Genomic DNA, 22,082 nt, shown 5'->3' on the forward strand with positions numbered 1-22,082 from the left:
GAAGTGCGTGAGCAGGTCGGTGATGCGTTAATCATGAAGATCGTGCGAGAGCTCTATAGTTTGTCCGTGGATGGTGGCAGCCACCAACTCCAAATCCCACTGTGTCTCCACGGCAGCACTCAAGGGAAAGGAGAAGATCATCGCACCACTCTCACTCATAGAAGGTCTAGAGTGATGAAACACCACACAAATCCGAATGGGAGCTACTGTCTCCTCAAAAAATGTCCCTTCCGCCCCGGAAGACACCGGAAGAAACTATAATCCATAGGCAGCTTCAAGATTTTGGGCGGCCCACCTGAGGACTCTTGCGGGAGAGCCCTCTCTGGGGAAGTGGCAATGGTCATCTCTACCGACTCCAAAAATCGATGAATCAAGCGGCGGACAGAGCTCGCCGGCTGCCTCTACACTGGGTCGGTCGCCGCCGCTGGAGGGCGACGAGAATGCTCTGGAGAGGCGGAGGGAGGGGGGAGTGCGGGCTCAGAGAAAGAGGGCTGGGCTGAAGGGATTGCTGCAGACAAATTCCGAGACGACGAGGAAAGGGGGGGGAGGGGGAGTGGTGGGGGGGGTGGGGGTGGGGGTGGTTGGGAGTGATCCATCGGAGAGGGAGGGTGCTAGGAGGAGCTCGTCGGGGATTCAGGCCTCATTGGAAACTGAGAACCGGAGGAGTCATGTCAGCGGGGCAGCGGCTGCCAAACCGAAGGGGCTAGAGGGACCCTTGCAGTGACTAGAGGGGCCCGGGCTTCGAGCTTCTCGAGCTGATGGACTATCTATTGGGTAGCAATTAGAGGAGTTTTGGACATTTGCAGACACTTGCGAGATTGAAGCCCACACAATGCCACAAGGTACACTTCAATGCTCGAAAGAATCATGACCACTTTCCCTCTAGTGAAATCTCAAATATGGGAGCCAGAAAATAAATCATGAAGTCTGTTGGGTGACCTGCAGGTCATAGACTTGATGAAGATGCAGCGACCCTCCATTGGATGCTGGAGGGAAATTTTATCACATAAAGATTTTCTGTGAAATAGACGGTTCTTGTCTTCTCCAATGCACAGCTTATTGTTTCATATCATCAGTAAGTGCACCGCCCATTAGTTTAACCAAAGAGTGTAATTTACGTCATAGGCAAATGGATACTCATACAGAAGTGAACCTACCAAGGAGTGTCAAGAACAGGTCAGACCATATCACAATGGCATTGTGCATCAGCTCCATACATCATACAACCGCTCCAAGACCATAACATGCATGTGAATCTGGTCTTCAAGAGCCACACAATATCCTCCTCGGTTCAGCAAAGCATTATGATGACCGGTATTCTAATATGACATGCAATAAATGCCACATATGAAGAATTGATTTCTCCGTGTTGGAAATTGGATGGGGGGCAAAGACCCAGGAGGGCACCCATCCGGGTTGTGTTCACGCCAGCTTAACTGATGGAGGACCCCCGGTCTATCCATTTTGTGGAGATCTCCTAGTGCTACGCTTTGGCACCACTTTTCTCAACAACCCCCCTTCATGCCAACCTGTCCACTTTTTCTTAGCTTAGAGGTTGAGCTTGTTCATATTTTCTTGGCTCAAAGGATCGACTTGGCTTCTCTAGTGGCTCAGAGATTACACTTCAACCCATGGCTCTAATACCATGTGTTGACCATAGCTTGGGTTAGGGTTTGCGGGTAAAGTGCTCCAAAGCATAGCAGTAGGAGGGATTTCCACAAAATGGATAGACCAAAGGTCCTCCATCACCTTAAGGCTTTGGGGCTTGTATGGATAGACCAGAGGTCCTCCATCACCTTAAGGTTTTGGGACCTATATGGCTAGACCGATTTGTGGAAACCTCCAGTTAAGCGCGCATTGGCGTGAACACAACTGGGATGGGTCACATCACGGGACTTGGCCCCACACCCTATTCCCAACGCTCCTTTCCATTCATACACAATGAGAACTTTCACAGCTTGACAAACTTGCATAGAGAACCAAGTCTTTTACGTGGAAGCCACTAAGAATATCAATCTCAATCCGCTAAGGTCCTCAATGCCATATGGGCATATGTGACTCATACATGGTGAGACAAATGGGAACAAACACAAAGCATTTCTGACCATGCATAAGATAACTAGAGGTTGTTTCTAAGACTAGGTCTCCATGCCTACTTTCTAGGACATCTAGCAAAGGATTACATGGCACTATTGGCCTCTTGGGTACATATCCCCATGTCACTTGTGTCATCAAGCCTTCATGCGCTCTTTATACTCATTTTTGCTTTTTAAAAAAGGTTAGACAAAAAAAGGAGTGGTATTAAAGCTCTTGAAATGTAAGTGACAACAAAGCCAGATGAATCAGCACTTACTTTAGCCATCGAAGTGAGGATATCTGCCACAAAGAAGTCTGCAAATGTTATTGGCTGCAAAAACAATAAATTTTGATGAGCTCTATATGTAGGCAAAATAAACTTATGATCTGTGTGTGGGTGGGCAAGAGGGAGGGACGGGGGGGGGGGGGGGGGGGGGTGGGGGGGGGGGAGGAGGGGGGGTTTGATGGGGGCGCTTATTGGTTTTCAGGTTATTCCAAACTCCATGCACAAGCACAGAAATGCCCTTAAGAGTTGATCCCATGGTGCATGGGCCAACATAAACCACAATGAGAAATGGTTACCATGAAAGAAAATTGTTAAGCAAAAGGATTCCCACCTGTAAAGGGAGAAAAATCCGAAGAAGAGTTCGAAGAAAGAAAATGCGTGACGAAACATAAAAGACGTCAACCGGGAGCACCATCATCAGAGGAAGAATACTGTAAAGAAGTACCTAGACCAACAAAAACCAAAAAATAAAATCATGTGTGAGCAGCACATCCTGTGTCACTGTTACATTTACAATAAAGTGACTACAGAAAATAGGTAAAATTCATCACCAGCCACATGTTGGCAGTCAGAGGGCTAACAGTGATTGCCCAATGGCTCAAAGAATAGGCTTGAGGCTTAATTTAGAGAAAGCCTATGATAGTCCCAAAGCATTCAAGAGTTGTGCGTGTGTGACCAATAAAGCATTCAAATAGTGAGAAGCCTAGGTTCATAGACCCTAATGAGCTACATCACAACCACTGCCAACTGGGCAAGGAGAAATAACCTTCTTGAAGTTTCTGCTACCAGTAGCTTGAGACTGAGTCTCTATCTCATACAAGCTAAATCTATTGCTAGGAGATGAAGGAAGACGAATCAGGTCTGCCTTCATCTAGTATTTGTTCACGAAAACAATATCTCATGGTTGAAAATAGTCAGCCAGCAGTGACTAACAGGCAGCTCCAAGGGGAACTAGCAAGGCAGCAGTGGGGACAGACAAGGGGGAAACAGAAATGTTTACCATGGGAGACCCAACAAAGTATCTTATCAAAGTGGCAGAAATCAACATATGCTAGAAAAACCAAATGAACCACAGAGTTGGGGCAGATGTTACACTGGTTGCGATGCAGCAAGAGAGTCTCCATGAGAAGACAGGTACAGATAGGATGTCATGCTTGTCAGCACAATGATTGTAACCCAAGAGGCAATCTGCATACAACAACTCAAATCAATGTCCTTTATAGATGACAATTGAGGTGAGGTGATACAAACCAAGAAGAGGAAATTTCTTAAGTAAAAAACTAAATACTAAAAAAGGTAATGTTGATATTGTTTTACTTCACCTCTTGATTATCAACATGAACAAGAGAAGAATTTTTCAACAAGGGACCTGCCTTTGCTTAGAAAAAGAGGAAGGAAGAGGATGAGGAGGAAAAAGAAAAAGAAGGGGCCAGAAGAGGAAGAGGAGGGTGCAAGGAGAGAAGAAAAAGAGGGGAAGAGAGAGAAGAATAGAGATGAATGAGAGAGAAAGAGACAAAGTTCTATTAATGTCTACAAAAGACCAAAGGGTCTCTGAGACCAAAAGTGTTACAATATGTCCACGAACTGACTGAATCATGGAAAAAATCCCAGCTAAAGCTGAAAGAAAAAAGCAGCCACGTAAGTGTCACTGGTACAAAAATACAATGTGATGGGATCAAAGTGGGTCCTCGGCATCTCTGGCTATACAGAGGCTCTCCACTATGGAGGGGCACACCTGTATCTCCAGCGGATCTCTCATATCTGAAGATGTCGAGTGGAGCATCTTCTCGCACCAATGGGTCTTGGACGTCTAGCTCACTGCACCTAGATTACTCTATCTGGGGAGATGCCTGGGAGGCGGGGTGGCACATGGTTGCCAGTGTGCACTGGCTGTTCTATCGAGCGGGTTAGAGCTCTCTTGTGATTGTCAGCAGGAGCCTTCATCCTCGGTCGAATGAAAGAAACTTGTGATGGGGAGCTGTGAGGAATCTAGCATCTGCATCTGTGCCTCTTTGCATAGCTGATCTCTGTGGCAGGCCTTCACGTAAAGTCCCAAGTATGGCTTGTCTGGGATATCAATGGCCAAGACAATGGGCCAAATCCCTCCCTGAGAGGCAATCAAACCTCCCTCTTATCTCATAGTAGTACACTAGGCATCTAAAAGATAGTACTCCTCCATCTTGACCTCTAGTGAACACAATCGGCACATCATGTTCTCTCTCTATCATGTGCATTCGTTAATCCCGATGCTCGTGGACATGATTATCTTTCCTAGCAAATATATGGGCAGATTTAGAGGCAGATTTGGACCTGATTTTGAGGCCCTACAAGTGCCTAGAAGTGCCCGGAACATGCGCCCATGGATGGGACACCTTTTGGGCACAGTTTGGAGGCCAAATATGACTTTTTGGACATTATTATGTACGTCAAAAAGGCAAAACTAACCTGAATACGACTTTCCATCCTATCCCTATGGAGGTCAAAGGGCATGGAAAGACAAAAGTTAGATGGATCTCTCACGCATCTCCCAGGCCACATAGAGGCAGCCCGAGGCAGCTCTAGGCAAGAAGGCAAGCATCTGGAGAGCACGACCAAGCTGTGGAATCAGCAAGCTTTTGTATGCACATAGATTAGCATGCACGAGTCGGATCAAGATCAAGATCCAAGATCATTGTACATGTTCATGTTTGGAATATACAGTAGATTAGGTCTACCTTGTCTTCTATGTGTTTGCGAAACATAGGATTAGCGTGAATGTCTTTTGCTTAGCGTTAATCATAGACACGCTTCCACAACACATGTCACATTGGTATCAAAGCTTAGGTCATCCTAGGGCAGTCCTTAGCTTGCACTTTTTGCAAGCTGAATTAAGGTTTTTGAAATTAGGGTTTGTGTTTTAGGGTTTGGAGGCCAAAATTAGGGTTTTTGTATTTTGCATGAATTCATCCCTAGCAAAAGTGTTTTAAGCTCTAGCTTCAGTGTGGAAAGTGGAAAAACCAAATTAGGGTTTCCTTTTTTAGGGTTTTAGTCCATTCTGTATGCACAAGTCTTAGCCTAGGTCTAACCTAGGTAGCAAAAGACTTTTTATTCCCTCCACCAAAGCCTCACCTTGATGGAGGGCAATGATGCTTGGAAAGAATAGTTATGACGTGAGTATGACACTATGCAAAGGCATTGGAGATGGGAAGATGAAGAATGATACAAAAGTAAAAAAGAAGAATACAAAAGGGAACAAGAACGCCAAGCCCAATACGAACAAATCATGGCTGATTATAGGCAGCAACTCATAGAAGAGGACCGTTAGCGACACGAGGAAGAAGCACGTCAAGTAAACCTTTGCGAAGAGGCATGTCAAGCCCAGGCACAAATCAAAGAAACATGGACACAATTCATGGCACCAATGGCAAGGCCAATGAGGAATCACCTAGGGTTGTGAAGCAACCCAAGACCGAAAGCGTTGACCCAAGAAAGGTAGAGCTTCCAAGATATGAGTTCTCTGGAGATGTAATCACAGAAGAAGGTGTTTTCAAGGAGGTGCCATTACCCATGATGCACGTGCCAGAGCCAGAAGCCAAACCAAAACCAGAAATGCAGATCGAGTGGGTGGATCTCTCCAAATCCCATTTGGAGGAGGATGAGGTTAGCCCGATAGTTTCCAAGAAGGTAGACCTCTCTAGACCCTATTTGGAGGAGAATGGGGTCGGCCCGATAGTTTCCAAGGAGCTTCCAAAAAATCTCTTTGGATCCTATGAGGAGGATGAGAGTACATGTGATTCAAAAGATTCAGATGCCAAGCTAGAAGACCAAGTCGAAGAGCCTAGGGATCGAGCCAAAGGATATGAAATGGAGTCTTCAATTGGACTGGAACAGAATTACAGCAAAGGTGTATGGAGTACCTCGGTGCTCCAAGCTTAGCAGTAGGGATGTCATATGCATCTGTTAATCCCGATGCTCATGGACATTATTATCTTTCCTAGCAAGTATATGGGCACACTTAGAGGCAGATTTGGACTTGATTTTGAAGCTCTACAAGCACCTAGAAGTGCCCTGAACATGCGCCCATGGACGGGACACCTTTTAAGTTTTGGGCATAGTTTGCTGGCCAAATCTGACTTTTTGGACATTATTATGTAGGTCAAAAAGGAAAAACCGACCTGAACACGACTTTCCATCATGTCGCTATAGGGCATGGAAAGACAAAAATCAGATAGATCTCTCAAGCATCTCACATGTGTTGGCAAGAACCCCCTCAAAGGCCAGATCTGGGAGAGCATAAGGGTGGCCATATTCAACAAAAACACAGCCCTGTTCAAGCTATAGGACAGCACACAGCAAACGGTCATCCATGGCAGCAAAACGCATCAAAAGGGTGCCTACAAGGGGGTGCTACAGGCCGGCCTGTTTGTGGACGGAGAGGGCAAATAGGGTAGCATCTATACACCTATCCAAACCAATTGGCTACACCCACCCTTCCTCCATCGTGCAAGGATGAAACCTTCACCTAGTCCTTGACCACAAAGGTGTGTTTGTTTTTCTTCACGTACTTCTGCAACAAGTACACGTGTGTAAAACATGGAGTTTCGGTAGATGTCAAAGAGCTCTTTGGTTTCTTGATAGAAAACATGGTCCACCAACATCAATCTTTACAAGAGATTGATGTTGAGAGAACATGGTCCACAAACATTAATCTCTACAAGAGCATAGTGGAACCATATAGGATAGAGGGGTGAGGAGATTATCCAGCAGTTGGAGAGCCAGTTGGTATCTTGCCGACACGAGATCCAAGCAAGACAGGCAACACATATAGTGGTAAGTCCATCCATAGATGAAGCTCAATAGGATGGAGTGTCGGAAAGCTTTCAAGAGAGGAAGTAGTATCGGTGATAGAGTTCCCACACAAGGAGTAGATTCTGGAGGATGAGCCTAGGCAGCAGACATAGGTGATCAAGTCAAATCGAGGACAACCTATCCCAGAGTCCATTCCAGTTTCCGAGGACAAGGAGGAGTCATCAAGCAAGTTTCAAACTTTTCTTTTCAAATCCATTGAGCAGGAGGATGAGATGAGTGATTCCACAATGGTGTCTATCATGCTAGCTCAGCATCCAGCTGAGCATCCAGAGGTAGAGGGGCTAGTTCTAGTGCCCACAATTCTGGAGGAGGCACTGGCGAAGACATCATTGGACACAACAGGTCTAGTAGCCATGCTATTGAAATTCGAACTAGTGTGTGGAGCAAAGAGGGAGTTCGCTAGAAGATCCATACCAAGTTGTTCTCTAGTGAGACCAAAGGCACCCAGAGTGACAGAATCGCAGTGGCCCTGGCAACTATGGTATTGGTTGAGGGGGTGCATCATTTGCACCTGTGCTCCAAGTTAAGCAAGAGGGGATGTCACGTGCACACTCTCACGAGTGTGAGCGGACATGCTTCTACCCATTGGCCAACTCAGAGGTCAAGTACGTGGCCAGATTCAAGTGTTTGTAAGGGCTATCATTGTAATAATATTGTTTAGGCACCCAATGAGCAGCCTAGTGTGGACACAATTATATTGGGTTATTGTGTGAACACACTCAATTGGACATTATTATAAGGGTTGGTAGAGTTGGTAGCCAACTCACCAACATTAGACACTATGAAATAGGAGTCTAGGCCTTAGCCATATTCATGTCAGAACACAGAGGATAAGCGCAGCAGCATCAGATCAACAACACGAGAAGCTGGCGGCCAACCTAAGGCCAAGGCGCCTCTGCCTCCCTCCTATCCCCGTGAGCCCACTCACACCAAAGGTGTGTTGCAGGGATGATCCCATCTCAAAAAAAGGGCATCCCTGCTTCACTCCTATGGTGCTAGTGATCACATCTGACATGCCCTAGGGTGACCGGACTCTCCATGTCACCAACTCATACAATACCATGACTCCCCGTATCATCTCCATTGGAAGGGTCAACTCTTTAAGGCGTCTACATATGACTCCCATGTCATCTTCGTTGGAAGGGCCAACTATTTAAGGCGTCTAAGAAGACACTCATCAAGGTACAATATCAAAGGCTTTGCTGAAGTTCACAAAGCAGCAATAGACCTTCCATCCCCTCGATCACTCACGCCTCCTCAATGACGGCCCTCAGTGCAGAAATATGATCTAGGGTAGAATAGGTTCTATCACGTGCATCACAGTACTAGGATGCCACATGGACATACAACACCACCAAGTGCAAGGCCATGAGGCCGGAGTCCCGGACACCAGGCATATTATTGTGAACCCTTGTCCAGGAACAAGTCGCCAATGTACTGCGGTCAGTGTTATAACCGTAAGGCGTACACTTGTCACCCTTATGTATGGTGTAAACTGGATTAGTCATCCTAGGTACTTGTTAGACTGCCTGGTCGGGTACCCATCAGCAGATTCTACGTCTAACACATTATGTCGATGTGTATGAACCCATTTTATGGCACTAGCAACACTATTTGTAGGGGTGGTAAAGGGCCAAAGTTACTAAAAAGGCTTGATTGGGCAGCTCTTTTGGCCACCCCCATAAAGGGTACCATGGAGGAGTTGGGTGCCCATGGGCCACAGGTAAGTGCCCATGTGAAGGGGGGCCATGAGATTCACTTTTTTAGGTCACGACCAGCCCAAAGCAAGAGTCGGCCAGCCCTGGGCATAGTACACCAGCAGCCAGGCCCCTATAAATGCATGCACATCCAACCCAGAAGGCCATCTCATCATCGATTGCCTTCCAGGAGTTGAGCACACTGTTGGATGCAGCCTCAGCCCAAAATGCAAGCAGCCAGAGGTCCAAAACAGTCCCAAAATGGCATTGACTAAAAAACATAGGTCTTTGCCTGTGTGGGAACAGAACGCACAGTAGAAGTGCTGTCCAGCAGGTGTTGCACAAGGCAACCAGCATTCACCCTGCAGCCACAACATCTGTACCTGTGTATGGTCATTACAAACAGGGATATTCAGTCCTACGGTCAGTCCTTACATTCTTACAGCAGGAAAGCAAATACATGAAGGTTATTAGGACCCAATCATGTGTACGGTTCTCTCTCTCTTTTCACTCCATCTCTCTCTTGCATAATTCAGTTTGTGAAGTGTTTCGCCGGGTAATATTGGTATCAGAGCTTTGAGATCACTCTTGCAAAAAGCAGGCAGAATTTTCTCGTGTGGATGGTTTAATTTTGCTCCATGGCAACCTATAAGTAGCGATCACACACACACATAGTGGATGGTTTACTTGCGTTTTGGGAAAACCCTAAACGCTCCCGCTATAGACAAGCAAGACGAGATACAAGAGATCGAGTATAGTGCATCCAACGAAGATGTGCCCTTGACATTGACTAACACTAGAGCAACCACATCGACTCCATCCCTTTTGGTGATGACACAAAAGGAGCTCAACCGGAGATATTTGAGGCCGTGGTTGTCACTGGAGTATGTCCTGGATCTGGAGCTGATATGACCAAGGTCTAGACCTCCAAGACTGGGGCTGCATGGCTCTCTAGAAAGATTATGCCCTCTCACAGGTGACAATACAGGTTTGCTGAAGTGTAGTATCACTAGGAAAAAAGTTAACGGCTTCTCAGGATCTAATGCATTGCCCCCAATCTATCCACTCTCTCTGGTGTGGGTGTCTGTCGTGGTCATTTGATATGAGCTAAATGTTGAGGTGTTAGGTATATTTGTGTGCTTTAGACTAAGGTTGAGTGTAGAACACGTGCACCTATGTGCTAGGGTTTTCCAGAGATAGAAAGAAGAGTATGGCGAAATCACACATAGCACACACAAGAGTCCTAAACTATTGCTCTGTATTACGCACAAGAAAGAAGTAATACAACTGAAATTCAAGTACAAGATGTGGTTGAGAATGAAGACGTCAAAGCACAGCCATGTGGCCTACTGTAGTACACTCTTGATTAGCACTTTGCCTACAGAGAAACGCTCTGTGTGAAGTCCAACACTCAAGAAAGCAGATGAATATGACAATTTGGCTACCACGCATCTATATGCACCGATGCTCCTAGTCGGCCAGTTATAAAGCTGTCAGTCTGTTTTTATGCTCCACTACTGCTTCATGTGAGCCCACAACTGCTCGAGTGTTCTGGTCGACTGCTTCTATGCCTGCCGTCAACACACGTGTGGCCTTTCTACCACTTCTTGCCCTTCTTCTGATGCCCAGAGGTCATTGCTTGCTACCCATAGGCTGGCTGCTTGCTGTACAACAGCCATGTGCAGGATAGAGGAACTTGAGCTGTACCACATTCTCCCCCACTTGCATAAAGTGCTGCCCATATGCTGGTTGCTTGCTGCAGCCATGTGCATGGTAGAGGAACATGAGCTGTACCACATTCTCCCCCACTTGCACTGCAGTTGTCCTTAGCTGCATGGTGTCCATACAAAGTGCCCTTCCATAAAAAGAAAAGATCCAACCAAAACTCATCCAAGATACCCAAGATCCCGATCACTGTGAGACTACTTTGCTGTTAAATATTAACAGTGATTAATGTAGGTGGTTGAGTAAACTAGCACTAAATGTAAGCCTTAAATAAAGCGGTTCCAATGTGTGTGAACAACCACTTGTATGCACAAGTCTCTTGTGTAGGAACAGCCTCTTAAAAGGCATATGTGGTGGCATCATACTTAGAATATGTGGTGGAATCTTATTTAGCATATGTGGTGGCATCACATCTAGCATATGCTTAGAATATGTAATGAGGTCTCTCCTATAAAAGGGACCTACTTCTATTATGAATTTATGCTTTCCACTACATCTTGTACTCCCACAATCCCTTTAATCTTGTGCTGATTCTCTTGTTGATTATCATCTCTCCCTCTTCTCTCCACTATTGTGTGGCTGCACTCTAGGCAATGGCCAACATTTGCATCCACTGTGAAGGCTCATATTCAGTCCTCGCCGCGTCAGCATGAAGACCTACAAAGAAACCTACAGATGACCAACTTCCACCTGATCAAGCACTCGCCGTATGTCCAACCGTCCATGAAAAAACATTGCAAACCTCTAAGTATCCTCTAGTAGCCCACAAGAAAAACACTCCATAGAATGGCCCAGCAAAACTCCACTATCCAAACACTAGCCACTAATGCATACCAAGTCTCTCCCACTTGCCTTGTCCTTACCATCCTTGGCCTTGGACCGGCTACCCTTGTCTTTGCCTTTCTATTGTCCCTATTGTTGATTCCAAGACTTGGAACTCTCCCGTGTCTCGAGGGTTGTAGCAAGACCAACACATTTAAAAGATCACGAGGCCGATGTGCACGAACGTTTGCTTGCAAATCCTTGGGAGTTGAGAAAAAGCTTCCAGAAACGAGCGACATGGTCAGTTATGAATTCACCATGCTTCTGCATAAAATGCTCCCACTGTTTCTTCAGTTCACGCTCGTAATCTACAGGAATAAACAACTTCAAGACCGCCTTGTGACAATCATCCCAACAAGTCACGGAGTGGTGCCTAAGATGGTCTACCCACCACAAGAGAACGGCACGCGTCAAAGCCGTACACACCAAATGGAGTTAGAAAAAAAAAATGCACCACCTGCTTCTGCCAACGTGGCAGCCCTTGCAAGTAGGAAAGGTTTTTGAAAATTTTCATGCATTGACAAGTGAAGGCATGAAGTTTTTTTTAAATGTACAAGTGATGGGTAGCTCTTGCATTTAAAAGAAGCTTTGCAAGAAAGCTATCAATATAGTGGATTTGATATCCCAAGGATGGTAGAAGAGAATGTTATTTATTGCTGAGAGTACAAAGGAAAAAGATGCTCAAGCTAGGTTGCAGGAAACGACTGCGTAGCAGGCGGAAACGCCGTTTCAACGTTTCCTGCTGCTGCGAGCGTTTCTATTACACGGAAACGCGCAAGAAACGGGCCACGTAATTTTTTTTGCCACGTGTTAAATCGCCTCCAGAATTTAAAAATTTTTTTTGGCTTTTTGGTTTTGCGTAATTGAAGCGTTAGTTTTTTAACGAGTAGAATTAAAAAGTTGCGTGTTCTCTGCGCGTTGCGTCGTCTGGCGCCATGGACTTGGAGTCTTGGACCAAGCCTTGTCTATATAATTGGGCAGACCACTTCACCATTTGTACTCTCTCTCTCTCTCTCTCTCTCTCTCTCTCTCTCTCCATCACCCATGTCTGCCTCCAATGTCACTGGAGAAACAGTCTGAGGGTAGAAATCCTAGGAAAGAGTGCTTCTGCTTTGATTGTGCGCCACGTAATGTGATCTTTGAGCATTGCAAGTGTCCACTTATCATCAGAGGCTATCTATCCCTTGACCACGCCATCCGAGAGAGAGCCTGCAAGTGCAAGTGTCCGAGCATCATACTCTTACCAGAGTGGTTGTGTGCTAACAAACAGGACGCTGCTTTTCCACCAATCACCCGAAGGAGAGCACCGCTATTTTCTTGAACCTCGCCACAATATGTTTTCCTCACCATCTGCTTCACAAGGTCCTCCACCAATAGGGTTTCGGGTAAAACCACCACATTCTCCAGAGCCTTTATGGAAGTACGTGACAGAGAAAGGTGCATTTGGTAAAGGTGGGACCAAAAAATGGGCTTGCTCATTTTGTAATCGAGAGTTTGGAGGATCCTATCCTCGTGTGCGCGCACATTTGTTGGGGATCACAAAGGAGGGGATCCAACTTTGTTCGAAGGTTTCACCAGAAGACAAGGCACGTATGGCTAGAGAAGAGCATGAAAGTGCTAGCAAAAAGAAGCAGAAGATCACTCATGCTACACATGCGTCCGGGAAGCAATCCTTGTCGCAGCCTTCGGTGGAAAGTATGTTTCAAAATGCGTCTAGAGAAGAAGTGGACGAGACAGTGGCTCGCTGTTTCTATGCTAATGGTTTGTCCTTTACTCTTGCCCGTTCTCCATACTTTCACGCCATGGTTTCTGCTATTTCTTCTTTTGGGAAGGGTTATAAAGCCCCAAACTATGAGAAATTGCGGACCACGCTCTTGGAGAAGGAGCGAGAAAGAGTGGCTACTTCCCTCTGAATTATATTGGTCACAATAGAGGAAAAGAATGCATGCATGATTGAAGAAGTGCAAAAGAGGAAAATGATCAACAATGTGACCAAGTGCATGATGATGGAGATGGTGAATACATTTATGATGATGGTCACTATGACAACCCAATTTGGCTGGATGATTTTGATGATGATTATGTAGATAAGGATGCACTTCAAAATTGACTAAGGAAAAAATTCGCCTTAAGCCGCTAAAAGATTTGAAAAAATATGGGTGTTCACATTGAGGGGGAGATCACCAATGATGGTAATATAAAAAACACTGAAGCGTGTGATGCCTTATATGATGATAGTGTAAATAATGTGGCTACATCAGTTGTTGATCGTCGAAAAGGTGACCATTTGATTGGCACTTAACTGATGCAGCATGATGCACATGCTTGTATCATTTGTGATGATCATGAAGGTAACAACAGTGTGTCTTTTGGCAGTAAGACGCGATGCATGTGGGACATGCATACCATGGAGTATGACTTTGTCTTGCTCATGATTTCATGGCTTGAGACGTCTTTGACTCTCCATCAGCGTATGGATTGACATCGGCATCAGATGTGACACTTACGTGTATGCAAGGCATAGCCGGACATCAAATAGCACATAGAGTCAGACAATGTACGTGACATGTGGCATTGCCACTACACACTAATGCTATCCCCACCGGTCCTTGATGAGCTTGCATTTTCAACACTCCCCCTCAAGGTCACCATGTCCATCTCATATACTCTAAGTCTATCTCTAAAGTACTCATACTTCTCTTTACCAAGTGGTTTGGTAAAGAGATCTACAGCAATCAGCTCTTCAGTCTTTACATATGTCAAATCTATCTGTCCATCTAACACTTTCTCCCTAATGAAATGATAATGGATCTCTATGTTTTTGGTCCTTGCATGATAATGGATCTCTATGTTTTTGGTCCTTGCATGATAAACTAGATTACTAGCCAACTGAATACTGTTCATGTTGTCATAGTGTATAACAACAGCTCCATCATCCACTACATTTGGATATCCATTGGATGGGAAAAGAGAAATTCCTATCACATTGGAATTATTGGATAATTCATTTAAATTTAAAGATGAATTTTGAGATAATTATATTTATCTATGAGAAATAATTAAATGTTAAAAGAGGAATTCCTATTACATTTGGAATTCCATCATTTGGATGGGAAAAGAGAAATTCCTAGTATATTGGAATTATGGGATAATTTATTTAAATTTAAAGATGAATTTTTAGATAAATTTATTTATCTATGAGAAATATTTAAATGTCAAAAGAGGAATTCTTATGACATTTGGAATTCCATCATTTAGACGGGCAAAGAGAAATTTCTAGCATATCGAAATAATGGATATTTTAATTTAGATAAATTTATTTTATGAGAAATAATTGATGGGAAAAGAGGAATTCCCATGACATTGGAATGTAAATAATTAAATGCAAAAAGAGGAATTCCCATGGTAATTGGGATCCAAGAAATTAAATGGGAAGAAGAGGAATTTTTAGTATAATTCGATTTATGATTATTTACCAAAAGTGGAAATATGGATAGAATTGATTTCTACAAATCCCATTCTTGGTCAAAAAGCAAGAAAAATTTAAAAGTCAAACTATGTTGACCAAAAGCTGAGGGCACCATTGGAAAGAGGACATCGAACTGGATCAAAAAGTTAAAAGCCGCTTTTTCAAAAAACAACTCCAAGGCCAAAAAGCAAGGCCCTGAAGTTGTAAAAGCACAAATCAATAACTTTGGCTATTATTAATAATATTCAATAAAGAAAAAGCAAAAGCAAGAAGATAAAACAAAAGCAAAGCTTGGCAAAAGCAAGCCCTCCCCCATCTTCCTCATCCACTTTGGGGAGAGGCTGTGGCTACGACTGTCCATATCCTCAACCGTTCTCCGACAACTTCAGTACCGAACATGACTTCCTTTGAGGCATATTTTGGCAGGAAACCTGATGTCTCCCATTTTCGTGTGTTTGGGAGCGATGCATATGTTCACATTCCAAAGAAGCAGAGGGGGAAGCTCGACTCAAAGTCCCAAAAGCTTGTCTTTGTGGGGTATAACTCTCTTTCCAAGGGATACAGGTTATATGATCCAGAGAGAAACGAGGTTGTTGTCAGCAGGGATGTGGTCTTTGATGAGCATGTTCCAGTTTCCACTGTTGATGAGCCGCCACTTCTTGGAGACCCAGAAGATTCTGATGATGATTCCCAATCTATTGTTCTAGCTGGACAGCCTCAGTTAGGTGAGGAGGTTGAGCCCACAGCTGGAGATGAGCCCCCGTAGCAGCAGGAGGCTCCGCGTTCTGTTCGAGTACCCAGGTGGTTGGTGGACACCCTTCAGGAGTCAGGTGTCACAGAGCTTCCCTCCGAATGGACCACAGAGGCCGGACCTCGAAGATCGCACAGAGTTCATGATAAAAGCCATTCAGCGGAACTTTTACAGGTAAACTATGCTTTGATGTCTCCTATCATGCGGGACAAAGAGCCCACTTCCGTCAAGGAAGCGGGTCTTGAAAGTACTAACGTCCTCCCAAGTTGAACCTTCTTCCGGTCTATCCTTCCACTTAACTAGACATTGTCTAATTCTGTGATAAGTTCGCTTCTCTTGAAAATCCAAGATGCGCTCTGGCTCGTGTGGTAACACCGGAGACTCAATTACATCTACAAGAACACTTGTATCCACCACATAGTCGTTTCCGTAGACGACTAACATGAAAAACTGGGTGAACCTTGGAATGTTCTGGCAGAGCTAACTTGTAGACAACTTCACCTACACGCTTAAGTATTGTGAAAGGTCCACAATACCTAGGTGACAACTTTGGCACTTTGCCCGTCTTCAAAGTTTTTAAACTCGGAAGAACTTTGAGAAATACTTGGTCACTTGTGTCAACTGTGACCACTCAGCGGTCTTCATCTGTCAGAATGCACAACAGAAATAAAGACAACTGAAACCGGCCTTCAGAAATTTGACGGGCGGTGAGACAAACACTCGCACACAAAACACTTCATCACCCATGGGAACCTGGAAAAGTAAAACAAACAGGGGAGCTAGAGTGCTCCTGCAAATAGTACAAGGACACCGATTGGCCCCAAAACGCAGTGGCGCCCCTTGCGGTATTTCTTTACTTGATCAAAATTTGACTACAAAGTACAACTTGTCGAATCCTCTACCAATAGGATCCCTCCAAGCTTTCACCCAGGACTTCCAAATAAAAACTATCGTTATTACAGCAAAGCATTCCATAGATAAGGCACACCTGTGTACGACACCTCCCTACTTGAAAACGTCTTCTCCATCGCTATCATGGATCCCACAACCCTTTCCCAAACAGCAGTAGGGCTGTACCAAACCACATGTCCTTCCTATAGTCACAGCTTGCATGTAACCTCGAGAAAACTAGAACTTGTTCACATGATTCCAGAGACATGCTTTCCACACGAAACCAAAGACCTGTATCTGATAAACCATAGACCTGTATCCATAAACCATAGGCCTGTATCCTTGTTATCAAAGTCCTGTTGCTTCTCAAAAGACCAATGTCCTGTTTCCATGACAGATAAATCCTCATATGCACCATCCAATCACGATGCCAAAAACCCATAGACCCGCTTCCATCATGCTGGTCTAAGCCTGTCCAGTCTGGCTGTGGACATGCCTCAGCGATGCAATCTGCTCCATGATGCAGGGAACCACCCGCCTGGCTGTCACATGCAAGTAACCTGCTCCACGACCACCAGTACCTGGCCAAATTTTACTGTTGTGTCCCCATCCTCTGCACCGCCTTCCCACACCTGGCGTCTACCTAACTGCTCAACTAGCTGTCCGCCTAACTGATCACTTGCATGGCTGCCCACCTATCTGGTCGCTTGCCTGGCTGCCCACCTATCTGGTCACTGGATGCTGGCAGCCCGTGAATATAGCACTCTTTCTTGGTGCTCCATAAACATTTCTACTACCAATAGTTTTACAGGCATTTCGGCTGACAATAGAAATCCATAGAAAAATCCTTGATCCATGAGATATCCATGAGTTCCATAAATCCAATGCATCCCAAATAAAGGGAGCCAGAAACATATAGCTTGGAGGCGGCCAGAAGAGAAAAAGAGAGCACATGCTGTACGGATATGCTATCAGCCCCACCTGTGCACATCCCCAAGAGCAATCTCTTCCTCCTGCTTTTCACGATTCAGCCCAGCCCTCTTTAGATAGAGTCGACCAACTAAACAACAGGGGTAACAAAAAGGCAAAGACAAGGGTAGCCAGTCCAAGGCCACAGATAATAAGGACAAGGCAAGTGGGGGCAAGAGCATCGCGCGCCAAGATGGCTGCTAGACAGTGCTTTTATTGTGATTCCACTGAGTATATTGGAAGGGATTGTCCGAAGAACACGAGGAAGCTAAATGGTAAGGGCAAGGAGAAGTCCAAGGAGAAGACACACTTCGTCTGCCATAGCAATATCTATGACACCAGCACCATCTACTCGCCCTTCTGCTCCCACCAGTGCCAGCAGCTGCTCTTCACTTGACCCGGCTTTGGAGGATCTCAGTGGTCCTCGACCAACATGATACAGTGATGTGCCAAGGGATGCTTGATGGACATTGAGTGTCCATACGCTTTGATGGAGCAGCCTCATAGGACATCACAAGAGACCGTGTGGTTGAGGGGTTGTATTCATAGGCAAGAGTTATGGCCATCAATATTATTAATGTTTGGGCATGACAACTGCACAAAGGTGCCAAGAGGGTTATGAATAGTCTTTTCTAATGATTTTTGGGCAAGTTTAGGATGCCCATTGTATAAATTCAAAACATATTGTACTTGGATAAATCTGGCCACTCCAAACAGGGAGATAAGAGAGGCCTACAAAGCTTGCACTTGCTTAAATACTCCTTGGTACTGTAAAAATTCCAAGGGCCCCGGGGTAAATTCCGGCCCTACTGTGGTGTCCCCTATGCAAAATCTCTTTCAAGTATTTGTGTGGTATCTGATTGTGGCCATCATTAAAGTGTTTAATTATATTAATAGTTAAGTGTGCAAGCGCCTTGCTCCCGTCTCACAGGATGTTTGGGAGTCATACATATGCCCTTGTCTACTAAATTAATGCCACCCAAACAGATATTTCCTTGTTCAAAAAACTCCACTATGTTTGCAAAAAGAGGGGCATATGTAATGAACATAACTGATAACCTCTCTCGTGTCATATGAGATCCTCTACATCCCCAACTCGATCTCTGAGAAGACAATCAGATATCTCTAGAAGTCATACATATGCACCTGTCAACTCACTTGGTAAGACTAGGTTTGAATCTTGGCAAGTTGAGGTTTCTACAAATTGGATAATCAGAGGTCACCTAACACCTTAAGGTTTTGGGGTCTAGATGGCTAGACCAATTTGTGGAACACCTCAGTTAAGCGTGCTTGCACATGAACACAACTAGGATGGGTGACCTCCCGGGAAGTGGGAGGATCCATGTTTCCAACAGTATCTACTAGGTGTCCAAGCACTAATGTCACCCAAAAGGAGGATATTTCCTTGTTGAGGAAACTCCACTATGTTTGCAAAAAGAGGGGCATCAAGTGATGACTATTTTGCAACGAGTCATGTGCAAAGACAGATGTTGTAACCGATAGGGACCCGAACTAGGTGGAGAAACCCTTCAAATACAAACAAAGAATAACAGCACAAAGCCATAGAATATAATATAAACAGCACAATGTGCCGGTACGGCCAGCCCCCCGTAGGAACTTCTTTAATATGTAGAAGCTTTACAAAGAATTCAAGGTGAGGATGCGACTTGCACCAGATTTTCCACAATGTACTGGTCAGCTCCACAAAGCATACAAGAGGCTCTGACAAAGCTCACTTCTCAGAGTCAAGACAAATCAATCCCGCAAAACAGTCCAGAAACTATTCCAAAACAGCCCCTCTGTTCACAGCCTGATCCACAAGTGAGAACCCAGAGGACTGTCCATGGCCTGCTGCCAGCCCGTCCCTTGTGAAGGTGCTGTTCAACCAGCTTCTGCAACAGCCAATCTTGAGGAAGAGCGAGAGAGAGAACCACAGTTGCTGTTCAGCCAGCTTATGCAGCGACTAGGCGAGAAAAAAAATATAGCTCCAACCCCCAAAAAGCAAGTCGGCCAGCTATAAGTGCTTGGGGAAGCACTTTTAGCATCTTCAAACTTCCTACCCAAGTTTTGTATGCCCTGAACCCTAGGCGCCTTCTTCTGTCCATAAATCCATACCCAAATAATAGTATGTCCGTCCAAACTCTAATGATGTCTGAATCATAAACCTTATAAGTCACATAAATGATTAGAATCCCGTGACACTCATGCTTTGTGACCATCTTTCAGGCCTATCCATGTCAGTGAATGCTTCAGTGTACTACTACTCCTGTGGAAAATCACCGTTCTCACCTTGGTTCCGTGGCTCCCCCAAAACATTGATCACCTTGGTTCCGTTCTGTGTGTGGTCTCCCCCAAAACATTGATCAAAGCTGGTGAGGGACCCAATGGTGACATCCCCTCCACCTTATAAGCACTTGTCCACAACTGTATAAGTCTAATACCACAAGCATACTCTTCAAGAGTGGCAGATACACTGTCAATCTGTGTGTCAACTACAGTCATACCAGAAGTTTCTGTAGCCAAAAGGCACCTTTGATAGTGGGAAATGTCCAGGTTGGTGACAGATGTCTCCTGGGGTAAGTAACAAACTACAACGTGTATATCCTCTCCCCTAGCAAGCATAGACAGATCCACATGAACCAGACCTTTGCATCCCATCTGACCACCGAGAGCACTGTATGCAGATGAGACCTCCAAATCCTCAACTACTCCTGTCTAGGTCTCATCTCTATAGGCAAATTCCATACATAACCCGATACTGTGTGTAGTCCTCTCTCTATAGCTCCAACCCCCAAAAAGCAAGTCGGCCAGCTATAAGTGCTTGGGGAAGCACTTTTAGCATCTTCAAACTTCCTACCCAAGTTTTGTATGCCCTGAACCCTAGGCGCCTTCTTCTGTCCATAAATCCATACCCAAATAATAGTATGTCCGTCCAAACTCTAATGATGTCTGAATCATAAACCTTATAAGTCACATAAATGATTAGAATCCCGTGACACTCATGCTTTGTGACCATCTTTCAGGCCTATCCATGTCAGTGAATGCTTCAGTGTACTACTACTCCTGTGGAAAATCACCGTTCTCACCTTGGTTCCGTGGCTCCCCCAAAACATTGATCACCTTGGTTCCGTTCTGTGTGTGGTCTCCCCCAAAACATTGATCAAAGCTGGTGAGGGACCCAATGGTGACATCCCCTCCACCTTATAAGCACTTGTCCACAACTGTATAAGTCTAATACCACAAGCATACTCTTCAAGAGTGGCAGATACACTGTCAATCTGTGTGTCAACTACAGTCATACCAGAAGTTTCTGTAGCCAAAAGGCACCTTTGATAGTGGGAAATGTCCAGGTTGGTGACAGATGTCTCCTGGGGTAAGTAACAAACTACAACGTGTATATCCTCTCCCCTAGCAAGCATAGACAGATCCACATGAACCAGACCTTTGCATCCCATCTGACCACCGAGAGCACTGTATGCAGATGAGACCTCCAAATCCTCAACTACTCCTGTCTAGGTCTCATCTCTATAGGCAAATTCCATACATAACCCGATACTGTGTGTAGTCCTCTCTCTATAGCTCCAACCCCCAAAAAGCAAGTCGGCCAGCTATAAGTGCTTGGGGAAGCACTTTTAGCATCTTCAAACTTCCTACCCAAGTTTTGTATGCCCTGAACCCTAGGCGCCTTCTTCTGTCCATAAATCCATACCCAAATAATAGTATGTCCGTCCAAACTCTAATGATGTCTGAATCATAAACCTTATAAGTCACATAAATGATTAGAATCCCGTGACACTCATGCTTTGTGACCATCTTTCAGGCCTATCCATGTCAGTGAATGCTTCAGTGTACTACTACTCCTGTGGAAAATCACCGTTCTCACCTTGGTTCCGTGGCTCCCCCAAAACATTGATCACCTTGGTTCCGTTCTGTGTGTGGTCTCCCCCAAAACATTGATCAAAGCTGGTGAGGGACCCAATGGTGACATCCCCTCCACCTTATAAGCACTTGTTCACAACTGTATAAGTCTAATACCACAAGCATACTCTTCAAGAGTGGCAGATACACTGTCAATCTGTGTGTCAACTACAGTCATACCAGAAGTTTCTGTAGCCAAAAGGCACCTTTGATAGTGGGAAATGTCCAGGTTGGTGACAGATGTCTCCTGGGGTAAGTAACAAACTACAACGTGTATATCCTCTCCCCTAGCAAGCATAGACAGATCCACATGAACCAGACCTTTGCATCCCATCTGACCACCGAGAGCACTGTATGCAGATGAGACCTCCAAATCCTCAACTACTCCTGTCTAGGTCTCATCTCTATAGGCAAATTCCATACATAACCCGATACTGTGTGTAGTCCTCTCTCTAGACACTGATGTGTTTGTATATAAAATGGCATCTCTCCCTGTGTGTCTTTGTGAAACCTCCAAGATCTTACCATAAAGTACGATTACGGTTCCAAGTAGCCATGTGCAAAGCATCCATGGTCTTAAAGAATCCACGCTCGTATGCAGGGCACCGCTCTGCAGTGATGACTCCTCCA

General features: G+C 45.0%; 1 protein-coding gene across 4 annotated transcripts in view; it reads right to left on the minus strand.

Moving 5' to 3' along the window:
- Positions 1 to 22,082, minus strand: part of LOC147631891 (uncharacterized) — a 70,399-nt gene that overhangs the window by 9,228 nt on the left and 39,089 nt on the right. For all 4 annotated transcript variants that reach the window (XM_086808451.1, XM_086808453.1, XM_086808450.1 and 1 more), the window contains 3 exons: positions 3,458 to 3,550; positions 2,694 to 2,807; positions 2,354 to 2,407 (listed from right to left, as the gene is read on the minus strand). In XM_086808451.1, the coding sequence (XP_086664577.1) occupies positions 2,354 to 2,407; positions 2,694 to 2,807; positions 3,458 to 3,550 (261 nt within the window). The remainder of the gene's footprint in view (positions 1 to 2,353; positions 2,408 to 2,693; positions 2,808 to 3,457; positions 3,551 to 22,082) is intronic.

Source organism: Cibotium barometz, chromosome 14 (genome assembly GCF_041138505.1).
Source record: "Cibotium barometz isolate CiBa-2024 chromosome 14, ASM4113850v1, whole genome shotgun sequence".
Lineage (NCBI taxonomy): Eukaryota > Viridiplantae > Streptophyta > Polypodiopsida > Cyatheales > Cibotiaceae > Cibotium > Cibotium barometz.